Source organism: Notamacropus eugenii, chromosome 5 (genome assembly GCF_028372415.1).
Source record: "Notamacropus eugenii isolate mMacEug1 chromosome 5, mMacEug1.pri_v2, whole genome shotgun sequence".
Lineage (NCBI taxonomy): Eukaryota > Metazoa > Chordata > Mammalia > Diprotodontia > Macropodidae > Notamacropus > Notamacropus eugenii.
Genome location: NC_092876.1, coordinates 335,783,171 through 335,795,321, shown reverse-complemented (window position 1 = coordinate 335,795,321; position 12,151 = coordinate 335,783,171). Strand labels below are relative to the sequence as shown.

The window sequence follows — 12,151 nt, the reverse complement described above, 5'->3', positions numbered from 1 at the left end:
GGTGGGGCCGGAGAGGGAGCCGCTCCTGCCTCCGAGCCGGATTCGGCCTCCGGGGCAGAGACGGCGGGAGGCGGTCGTGGCGGCCTCCGGGCGGCTTGGGGAGCGGCGATGGCGGCTCCGGCGGCGCCCCCGGCGGCCCCGGGCGGCAGCGGAGGCGGCGCCGGCGGAGGAGGAGGAGGCTCGGGGTCGCCGGGGGTCGGGGGCCGGCTGCCGAGCCGGGTGCTGGAGCTGGTGTTCTCGTACTTGGAGCTGTCGGAGCTGCGGAGCTGCGCGCTGGTGTGCAAGCACTGGTACCGCTGCCTGCACGGCGACGAGAACAGCGAGGTGTGGCGGAGCCTGTGCGCCCGCAGCCTGGCCGAGGAGGCGCTGCGCACCGACATCCTCTGCAACCTGCCCAGCTACAAGGCCAAGGTGAGCGGCGGCCCTGCCCGGCCCTCCGAGCCCAGCGCCCCTTGTTCCTCCAGCGGTACCTGTGCGCCCTCTCCCCGCCCCCCGCATCGCTCGTTCTCCCACCGGGGCGCTTGCGGTCGTTCCCCGGGTTCCCCGGAGCCTTTAGTGCCCCGGCCTAAGAACTTGTTATGCACAGGCTGGCGATGGCAGGTTTGCCCGGGCATCCTCCAGACTTGGCAGGGCCAGGACCCCCGCCCCCCGTTGTCGCGGTCCGGTTCGCTTTTTCTCTCGTGCCTGCTTCGAACCCTCTGTTTGTCGGAGGACCCGCCTGGGCGCCTTAGTCATAGAGGGAGCTAACAATCCTCCAGTGATGGCTGTGCGTGGTGCGGCCGCCTAGGAAATACTCCAGCCCCGTGTAAACAATCGGGAGGAGCTGGGGGCCAGGAGTGGGTGCCCCGAGATGCGCGTGTGGACCAGGACGGGGGCCGGGACTTGTCCGCGGGACCCGGGCGCAAAGCTGGAGTGGCCTTAGGTGTGGGAGCTGGAGCCCGGCTTGGCTTAGCGTGTCAGGAGACGGTTCCGTGACCCTACACCGCCCGGGCTCCTTACCGGTGCTGTAAGCGATACCCCCAAGCCCACACCGTTACTTGGTGTTTCCCTGCAGAGCTCAGACTTTCTACGTGTTTTAATTGTGCCTTGTCAGGAGGTTATGTTGGCTGTAGCTTAGGTGTCAAAGACTTTTTATCATTAAAAAATGAAAGTGTGTGTTGGCTGACACTGAGAAGTTCCTGAATTCAGGAAAAGTGTTTGGAAGTAGTCTTTCAGAAATTCAGCTTTCACATCTGAACAGATTTTGCTCAGTCAGTTTCTGCCGAACAGCTAATTATTGTAGTCCCCTCATTTTATTGTTTTTGCTTTTTTGTACTAAAGTAAATAGATATGCACAATTCATGTTTAGGGTATCTGCCATTTATGGTGATATCAAGTGTAACTAATTCTTGAATGTTTAACATACATTCTTAGTCTGTCGTAATAGTTCACTTCTTAGGATCAGTCTGTATGTCAGGCTAGGGGAACTTTTCCTCAGATAGCTGTAGTGTTATGGCACAGAAGCAGAATTACACTTTTTCTACTTAAAACCTTTTTCTTTAATGGTTGTAAGATGAAAGAGATTAGGAGAATACATTGTTGGTCATTTGATAAATCGTTCAGCACTTGTTGACTGTCTTTTCTGTACAATGCAATCTGCAGAAGTGAAAAGAAGCAATTCTGCACTTTCCCCAGAAGCTTGCAATCTAAGGGATATGTAAGGTATTTGGAGAGGAGAGGGAACTAAGGCAGGAATCGTTGATCTTTGTGGAGATGTAACTTTAGCAGCTTTTTTGAATGGCTGGTAAGATTTGAGTATGTTATAGAAGGAAGGGCATTCCAGGCAGAAGACATGGGAAGGAAGGCATGCGTATAATTTACATGGAGCAAGCATGAGACCTTTTGTGATTAAAATGCATAGGCGTGTTTGGGAGTTAAATAATGGTAGTAATAGCTGTCATTTATACAGCACCTACTATGTGTCAGGCACTGTGTCAGTCAGGAGCTTTACACTTGTCCCAGTTGAGCTTCACAGCAATTCTGGGAGGTACGTGCTATTATTATCCTCATTTTACATTTGAGAAAACTGAGGCAAACAGGTTAAGTGACTTGCCCAGGATCACACAGCTAGTAAGGATTTGAACAGACCAGGTGCCCAATTCACTGTCACCTAGTTTCCCCCAAAAGAGCATGAAGTGAAAATGTAGGATGGAGACAGGTTACAGGGATGTTAGCAGCTAGGCGAAGAAGTTCAAATTTGATACAGGAAGAACAGACAACTTTGAGGGTTTTTGAGTGGGAAGTGACGTAGAGAAAGTAGTGGCAAATATAGTTTAGTATGGCAGGAATTGGGAAGAGCCAAGAATCAGGGAAACCAGCTGTAAGAGTCTGTTGTGGTGACCTGGCATGTAGTGATGTGGAAGTATCTTTATTACTGAGGGTGGAGGGGATAGCCTGGATATAAGAGGAAGATAACTTAATGTAGTGGAAAGAGCCCTGGATTTTAGTCTTGGCTTTACCAATAAGTAATTCTGGGCCCTTGGGCATGTCACCTCACTTTTTTAGACTCTTTTTTTTTTTTAAATAACAAGTGGGTTACAGTAGTTTTTCCTCTGAGGTCCGTTCTTCAGCCTACTTTTAGTTTGTTGGTTTTTGTTGTTGTCTATGGTCTTGGCAAACCTCTCTGGTATCTTTACCAGGAAAACCCCAAATGGGGTCATGAAGAGTCACGACTGAACAACACCAATGGCAACATGCTTGGATATGGAGCATGAAGTAGGAGTTAAAGATGATAGCAAGATTTTAGAGCCATTGAATGTGATAGAACGTGGCAGGAGGAACTGTTTGGGGAGGAAAAAAAATAATTTGAGCAGGGATGTATTGAATTTGAGTAGATCAAATTAAAGTAGACAAATGAGGGGAAAGAGAAAAAAAAGCAAAGGATTAAGGACCAAGGCTTGGAGATTTCTCATAAATAGGGATTTCAGAGCAAAAGAGGAAAAAGAACCAGAAAAGAAAGGGATGAGTTAGGAGACTGATGGTATAGAATGAATGATAAGCAATGTCAAATACAACAAAGACTGACAAGCATCCTAACGTGGACTTTCCACTGTATGATGCTGGGTTATGAATGAGCATTTTTGTCAGTGAAAGCATGCTTATGATATTTATGTTATGGAACACATGAGTTTTTAATAGGAAAACTAAGCTGACACAGACTCCCTGGGAAATATTGCTTCCTAAAACAGATATAGGGTTACTTAATCTATTGTGTTTAGTAAAACACAAAAGCAGTAAGATAGTGGCAGGCAGATGTCATATTCTTTCAGGTGAAAAATGATGGTTAACCATTTCAGTAGGTGCCACCCACAGACCTATTCATTTTAATATTTTGGCATCCTGTTCTAAAATGTAAATTGACTTACATATTTAAAAAAACATCACAGAAACCCAAAAGTGGAATTTACTAAAGGACAATATTATGCAAAGTAGCTACTTTTTTTTTTTTTAAAGTATCTTTACTTTTGAGGTAAAATGGTAGCTCTAACTGATCTGGCATATCATTAGCAGTCTCCCTTTGAGCTTTACTTTATAAGTCCTAATGATTGCATTTAGATGCTATCTATCTGGCGGATGAATTACTTCATAAGATGTCAGTGATTATGGCTCATTGCGTGAGTAATATCAGGCAAGAAGGTGGCCGACCCAGGGCAGTACTGCTGAGTTTGTGGTTGTTAAAATTTTTTCATAAATTTTAGAGCTACTGGAAGGTCTGTTTTGTTTAAAAATATTATTCTTGTCAGCAACAGTGTGGCCAAGAGGAAGATAACATATGTCTATTGATGTTTTAAGAAGACCTGACAATGGGAACAAGTCACATATGAAGGATTAGAAACCAGTTGACTGGGCTGGAGTTGAGGATCTATGCAGTAGTAATAGAAAATGAGATGGAATGGTAGAAGGTATTGAATATTAGTTAACCTAAAGACTCTAGCTTTGATACAATAGGCAATACTGAGCTCACTACTTGGGGGTAGATGGTATATTTTAACAGGTAACATAAATTATAACTACTCAACTTATATTTGCTTCTATTTTCTTCAAAGAGATTGATATTTGACTAGAAAAGACAGAATAAGCATTCAAAAGGGCAGTTAAAGCCCCAAATAAATAAGGCAGCAGTGAGAGAAAGAACTATATTCTTTAAATCACTTCATCTTTAGAATCAGACAAATTGCATTCTGGAAGTAGCTAAAAAACTTGCATAGGTAGTTGTAAAACCATTGTTAATAATGTTTGAGAATCATGGATCATGGAAGAGGGACTGTAGTTGGGTAAATATATCTATTTCCAAAAAAGGCAAAAAAAATTTCAGAAACTAGAGAATGATAGTTGTGAGGTTCATAGTCTGCATCACTGTAGAATTTATTAGTCCAGTGATTTTTGAGCTTTCTTGTCTTTGTAAAGAGTGATGATCAGTAGGAACCAGCATGGATTCACTAAAAACAAGTCAAGCTAAATTGAACTTTATTTTCTTCTTTTTGAAAGGTACATTGGGGAGTGCTGTAGACATTGGATATCTTGATTTCAGCAAGGCATTTGGTAGTTTTTCTTGTTGGTCTTTTTCTTATGTAAAAGATGGAAAGATGTGATAGTATAGATAAGTGATGATGTAGATAGGTGGACAGCTAAATAATCATTACACTTTAAGCATAGCTGTCATTGTGGAGTGAGATCTTTAATGGCATACTATAGAAGTCTGTCCTGTGCCCCAGTATGTTGAACATTTTTGTCAGTGATAGGAGAGGAATGTTCATCTGTGATAAAACTGGGAGGCATAGGTAGCATGTTGGTGACAAAATTGGAATTTTAAAAATACTTAGGCTGGTGGAGGTTAATGAGATGATATTTAAAAGAGATAATATAAAAACTTGTACTTATATTCAGAACATTATGTCACAGAACTACAGGATTAGGAGATCTGGTTTAAAAACAATTTATAAGACTTTTAGTTGGTTCAGTATGAGCCAACAGTGTGACTTGCTCATTGGGAATTTGGATTAAATAACGCTGAAAACATCATGGCTGAATTTTTAAGATACAGTTTAAATTTTTTGTTGCCTATCGAGAAACTTCAGTTTATTTATTCATTCATCTGTTTATTTATTATTTTATTCTGAATTTTAATTTAAGCTGTGTAGTTTTATATAGAACTTAAGGTTCAGGTGATTTTTAATATATAAGGGGTGCTAATTTTCTATTTTTTTTGGACTTCTGTCTCACCATTTCTAGGTACGTGCCTTCCAACATGCCTTTAGCACCAATGACTGTTCCAGGAATGTCTACATTAAGAAGAATGGATTCACTTTACATCGGAATCCCATCGCCCAGAGCACTGATGGTGCAAGGACCAAGATTGGTTTCAGTGAGGGCCGTCATGCTTGGGAGGTCTGGTGGGAAGGCCCTCTGGGCACCGTGGCTGTGATTGGAATTGCCACAAAACGGGCCCCAATGCAGTGTCAGGGTTATGTGGCATTGCTGGGCAGCGACGACCAGAGCTGGGGCTGGAACCTAGTGGACAATAACCTACTGCATAATGGGGAAGTCAATGGCAGTTTTCCACAGTGCAATAATGCACCAAAATATCAGGTGAGAAACTGGGCCTTGCCTGCTATTGGCACACCCTGGAATCACACAAGAAAAGTTGTGGATGACAAAAGCTGTGGGCCTAGCGTATCCTTAAGGTGATCATATCTCCTTTTTACTTCGTTATTGTATCCTAATATTCCCTAGGGATTTCTTGCAGGTTATCAACTTAATTCACATAGGATTATAAAGCTGCAGCTAAAAGTGATTTTTAGGGGTCATCAAGTCTAGTTCCTTCATTTAACAGACAAGGAATCAGTCCCAGAGAGATGAGATAACTTTGCTAACATTACAGAGTTAGTCTGTAAAGAACTGGGATTTAAGCCCAAATTCTCTGCTTCCAAATTTAGTGCTCTTTCCATGATATCACTCTGCCTTCCTTGGAGAATGTAGTGAGAGAGCTTTGGGATGATTTCTGCTAGTGGGGAGAAATTCTGAACTCCTTCAGAGAAGAAGTCATCTCTCTGTCATCCTAGATGTCATGGAGCTGCTATCTAGTAATATGTACATAACCTTTAATCATCCTATCTTGTCTTTGGTTGCCATCTTTTCCAACACATTTCCCAGATTGTTCTCTTGTTCTTATAAAAAGTTTCGTTGCTACTGCTTGATATCCTTCTCTGGATCCACTCAGTATTCTGAGGGCTTCTAGTATTTCTGTAACAGAGGGTCCAGGTAAACTGCAAGCTTTGTGATATTTCCTCAGATTTGCCTTTTCTATGAAAAGAAATAGGTACTTGACTACTGTATACGTCCTCTGTAGAATCTGTTATAGGTGGGAAAAGTTGATGCCACGTCCTTGTTGATTACTGGCTTGATAACCAACGTTAGTGTTCCTTTGGTTATTCTTTATCTTTTCTTCCTTTAATTTCTGAAGTGAGAAAATACTTAGTTATATTGTACTAATAGAATAATTTAACAAGCATTGCTGCTGCTTTATGCCAAATAGATGTTCACATGCTTTCAATGGTTGTAGCCAGCTTTGCCTTTTCATGGTAACAAAAGCTGTAAATTCATTGGTGTTTGGAGTAGAGGTAATTTTAAAAATCTCTTAATTTTTAGTTTTCAGTTTTTGATAAATTATCATATGTTCCAGTAGTTGCTTCCCAGGAAAATATTCCTTCAAATAGAGGATATATGGGATGTGGTGGCTGAACTGGGCACATCATTCAGCTCTGCCTCAGTCAGTACGTTAATTTTTAATAAAAGTAAATGATATGAAAACTCTTCATCTTGAATAAACAAATTAAATTTACTTTAACAAACATTGAGTACTTTATTAGGAATACAAAGATAAAAAAAAATGATAAAGTTCCTTTCCAAGGAACTTATATTCTTTTTTTGGGAGGGAAGGGGCCACATATAGAGATAAGAAAAATCAAAGTGATTTGAGTAAAGAGAGAACACTAATGTAACAATTGTGAGGACTCAAGAAAGACACCATTGCTAAGACTTAATAAGGATTCTAAGAGTTAGAGATAAGGAGTGAGTGTATTATAGGCATAGGAGATAGATCATCTATGAAAGTATGGGGATGGGGAATGGAATGCCAGGTTTAGGGAGTAGTTGGTAGTCCTGTTTGTCTGGAATTATAGAGTGCATGAAGGAGAATAATATGAAAAAAATTATGGATAAGTAGAGCAGATATTAGAGAATGTTGGACTGAAGAATGTATTTTTCCTGATTTCGGTAGGGAGCCATTGGATATTTTTGAGCAGGGGAGTAACATGATCATTCTGTGTCTTAGAAATATTCTGGTAGCTCTACGGGATATGGATTTAGGAAGACCATTGGGGAGGCTTCTAAAATATTCTAGGTGGAAAGTGATAAGGGCCTGGATTAGAGTAGATTTGGGAATGGAAAGAAGACAGATGCAAGAGATGTTGTGAAGGTAGAATTTACAAGACTGGGCAGCTGATTGGAGGGTAAGACAGTGAGGGAAGAGTCCGGAATGACATTTAGGGTACAAACATGGCTGATCAGGAGGGTAATGGTACCCTTAACAGAAGTAAGCAAGTATTGAGAAAGACCACATTTAGGAGCAGAAAGGATGTGTTTTGGATGTGTTGTATTTGAGTTTCTGATGAAACACCCAGATCAAGCAGGTGGTAATTTGGGACTCGATCTCAGGAGGAGATAAAGTAAGGATGTATAGATTGGGACACTTCTGGATATAAGCTGTAATTGAACTTATGGGAGTTGATGAGATCACTAAGGAAGAGAAGAGAATATAGAGAGAGGAGAAAAAAGGGCCCAGGATAGAGCCTTAGGGTACAGCCATGCTTGATGGTGGGAAATGGGTCATGCCAAAGGAGGATGCATAGGACTGAGCAATGTCACCGATGCCCAGGGAAGAGTTTTCAGGGGTAGGGCTAGCTGAAATGTCAGAAGTTGCAAGAGCTGTCAAGGGATATGAGGACTGAGAAACTATAGGATTTAGCAGTTGAGATCTTCATTAACCTTGGAGTGAACAATTTCAGTGAGTGGTAGGGTTGGAAGCCAGGCTACACAAAGGTTTAAGAAGTGAGAGAGGTGAGAAAATGGAGGCAATGAGTATACACAGACTTGTTTAGCTCTGAGGGAGAGGAGACATGTGGGACAGTGGCTTGAAGGGATTTCAGCATCAAATGAAAGAGGGTTTTTTTTAATGGGGAAGAAGCCAGTAGAGAAAGAATAATAAAAAGGTGAAAGAGAGAGGGAATGATTGAAGGAAAGGGGATTAACTTCACAAGTAGAGGATTTGGCCTTAGCAAAGAGATGGCTGCCTCTCCATCATAGAGCAGATGTGCAGCGTACAGAATGTTCCATTTGGAGTCAGGAGTACCTGGGTTCACATCCCACCTCTGACTGGCCATCTGGCCATGGACAAGTCAGTTGTTCAGTTTCCCTCATTTGTAAAGTGGGAGCAAAGTAGTACTTGTACCTACCATACTGACTTGTAGAGCTCCAAAGAAGGAAAGTGCTTTGCAGATTTTAAAGGTGCTGTTTAAATATCATTTATTATTAGTCATAGTAGAAGAATTGATTCTATGTGTTTATTATACATACATGTTATATGTATCCATTATGCACATGTACATGGGTTTTTTAAAAAAAATTTTATACATACTTTCCTAATTTTTAGTATTCATTCATGTGCATGCACACACACACAGACCCATAATTAGGACCAAAATGCTCTTTAATTTAAGAAACTTCTAATTCCTTAGAATATTCATGTATTCATATCCTTAGTTTTGTTGTCAACTTCCTAGATTCTGTTTCATAGTCTTCTAGCTATCCCTTTGTGGCTTTTCTTCTAATTTTTCTTTTTCTTTTTCTTTGCAGATAGGAGAAAGGATTCGAGTGATCCTAGACATGGAAGATAAGACTTTAGCTTTTGAACGTGGCTACGAGTTCCTAGGGGTTGCATTTAGAGGACTGCCAAAGGTCTGCTTATATCCAGCAGTGTCTGCTGTGTATGGCAACACGGAGGTGACTTTGGTTTATCTGGGGAAACCATTGGATGGATGACAGTGGCTTTGTTGGGATCCAGGAATGGAGGAGAAATCTGCTTGTGGAGAGTGGAATCATGAGATGACAATGCCATGCATGCTTGTCCAAGAAACAGCCTGGGAAATACATGGAATTGTAAACTGGAGAAGCAACTCTACAGCAGGGATTGTCTTTATGTTTCCTCTTTCAACCAGTCCAGAAAAATCCTCAGGGTTGCAGTTGGTTGAGTGGGCAGTTGATATGTGCATGTTGCAACAGATTTCATCTCAAAGCTAGCAATGTGTGATCTCAGTTGTTTAAGGTGAGATTTCCAAGATGCTGTGACAGGGATAAGATGAGGAGATAACTTTGAGATTTGTAAGTAGTGTATTTGTGAAGAGAGACTGATCCCATTTTACAACTGCCTGTTCTCCACTCCCTCACATTCCCAACTCCCCAATCCCCTGTCAGCCAGCTTGGCTATTAGAGAATGAAGCTGGTTGGGTTTTATTTAATATTTTTAATATACTGAGAAGCATGGTCTGCCTGGACTGCACTTCTCTAACAGAGAGAAAATTGTGCAGCTATTTTAAAAGTTGTATATACAGTACATGTAAAAAAAACTGTAAAAAAAAACCAAAAAGGACAAAGAGTTGCTTTGTTCTGGTTTAATTTCTTAAAAGAAAAACCACTACATGGTACAAATTAGAACAACTTTTGGGACAACTAGATAGCTAATATACTTAAAAAAAGGAGTTTACAGAGAGGTGCTGTGTTGGTTCATTTTGTATTATATTTGACTTACGGTTTCCATAGCTATTGCATTCGTTTTCATAATCCAAAATGATGATGACAACACCCCAGATCTTGTAACTGAAAATTTCCTTTCTGTTGAAGAGTGAAAGAAGGCAAATCTATTTTTGGTTACATGTTAGTGTCAATAAGGATGATTTAAAAATATCCCCAATATGCATATATGTGATGTCTAACCCTATGTCTTGGCCTTCCAAGAAAAAAAGTGTCTCATCTTCAGACACACACAATTATATTTGCTCTTGAAAATATTAAATTCAAGACCCATGGTAGTATAATAAATTGGCCTTAGGAAAAGGATTATTGGATTATTTTTCCCTTTTGCTTTGTACTTTTAATGTAGTAGAGACTGTTGGATATCTTTTCAACAATTCTGCCATGTTTGTACCATGCAAGCAGCTAAACCACTGATGGGTTACCAAAATAATGCTTATTCTCTTGGGTGATAGGAATTCTTATCAGTTCTGATCTCAGAGGCTAAGAATGTTCCTATCCTCATTGAAAATAATTGGCCACCCAGGACTTGTCATATATTCCCCGAAAGCTTCAGGTTGGTAGGAAGCAGGAAGGCTTTGTAAATGATTCCAAGGTTTACCCCTACCTAAATTTATGAATTCATGAAGAAGTAGCTTCTTATCCCCTGTCTCCTTGGAATTGATAATGTTCAACATATGGACTAAGATGTTGGGGGTGGAGTGATTGGAGTAAAAGCAATTACATCATTTTTCTGTGTTAAAACATGAATTGTGTGATTTCAAACCTGTCTTTGTGTTAAGAGCTTGCTTTAAGGGAGAAGTGAAATCTTTGTGCCTCTTAGGCTGTTGCCGTGTGTATGTTTGTTTTTAGATCTAATAAAATCAGGGTATATGGTACAGCAGGCAGCTGGCTGGGATTCTTGGGTGTCTTCTGGAGAATTATGTTTGTAATACTAGATAATCATCTGAAAGAGTGGGAGAAATCAGCCCCTGAACAAAGATGCATTACATGCTGCCGTTTGAAAGACTTTAAGGTATTTTACCTTTGGAATATTGCTTCAAAGGGGACACCTGTTGAGGATCCTCCTTTGTTGCATATGTATCCATGGAAGAAATCTTTCACCACCATATTACAGTTGAATATAGTGGGGTTGTGAGTGCAAGTGTGTTAGATAGCTGCTACAGCAATATAAAAAAACTAATTTACATAAAGAAGAGTGAGAACTGGCCTCATTTCAGTTGGCTCCAGTTTGAAGAATAGAAATTCCCCTATTACTTATCACTTTCTTATTAAAAATACAGCCAATTCCAAGACCTCTTCCTGAGTATTTTATTTGTAAAATTTGACACATCCATTTAATGTTTTGTTTGCTCCTCAGTTTTATAGGTGCTATTTGGACAATAGAGACACATAGTTGGTGCACAGCGAACTTACCATCGCTCATTGTCAAAATATCTCATAATAGACCTTATCTTTCTTGCAGGAGTTTTCAATATCCCAGTATCCCATTTGCAATTTCTATGAAGTAAAGTTGAAGTAATAGGGGGAGGGCAGCCAAGAAAAATAAAGAGCCTTCACTTATAACTTGATATAATTTATTGGAGACCAATACTAGCTGTATAAAATATTCAAATAAACTGTTACAATGTTCAAGGAATTGGCATCTTATTCTTTTTCATCACTGCCTAGATAGTATTCATATTATAACAGATTATCTTTCTGTAAGGTTTTTTAAGTATTCCTGAGCATTTTACATAACTTCTCATTCGAGGCTCACAATTATGCAAGTATCATGCTTGTTTTGCAGCTGTGGAAGATGTAGTTATTGAAGGTTGTAACGTGTTCCTTTTCTGCCTCAAGTTTTGCCTCTTGGTCACTAGTATACGCTAATGAAAGCCAGATCTAAAGCAATTGGAGCTCTGTGGTGGAAAGGCAATTGAAAAGGAAGTTGATGTTAGTTATATTTAAAATGAGTTTGTAAAAGTCAAATGAAGCATCTAATTCTTTGTACAGAGTGGGGCAACTAGGAGAGTTCCTTCATTATGGAGAATCAAAACATTTTCATTATTTTTTATTTATTAATATTCTGTTTAACCTTAGCGACATCATCAGCTGTGTGCTCTAGTTAGGGAAGAACAAGGTGGTTTGAGGTTATGAAGTCCTCAGTGGTAATTAAAAGTTCTTATATGTCTGAGGAAATAGTTTCTGGGTATAACTTGCTTTAAAAAAGTTTGCTTGTCTGATGTACCCCTAATTCTGTTTT

The 12,151-nt window shown here is 40.3% G+C and overlaps 1 protein-coding gene across 1 annotated transcript; it reads left to right on the top strand.

Moving 5' to 3' along the window:
- The first annotated feature begins 9 nt into the window (after nucleotides 1–9).
- FBXO45 (F-box protein 45) lies at nucleotides 10–11,541 on the top strand. The gene is made up of 3 exons (XM_072613660.1): nucleotides 10–411; nucleotides 5,272–5,628; nucleotides 8,953–11,541. Exons 1-3 carry the CDS (start codon nucleotides 109–111, stop codon nucleotides 9,136–9,138), a joined length of 846 nt encoding a protein of 281 aa, XP_072469761.1. The 5' UTR covers nucleotides 10–108; the 3' UTR covers nucleotides 9,139–11,541.
- Nucleotides 11,542–12,151: the final 610 nt, after the last annotated feature.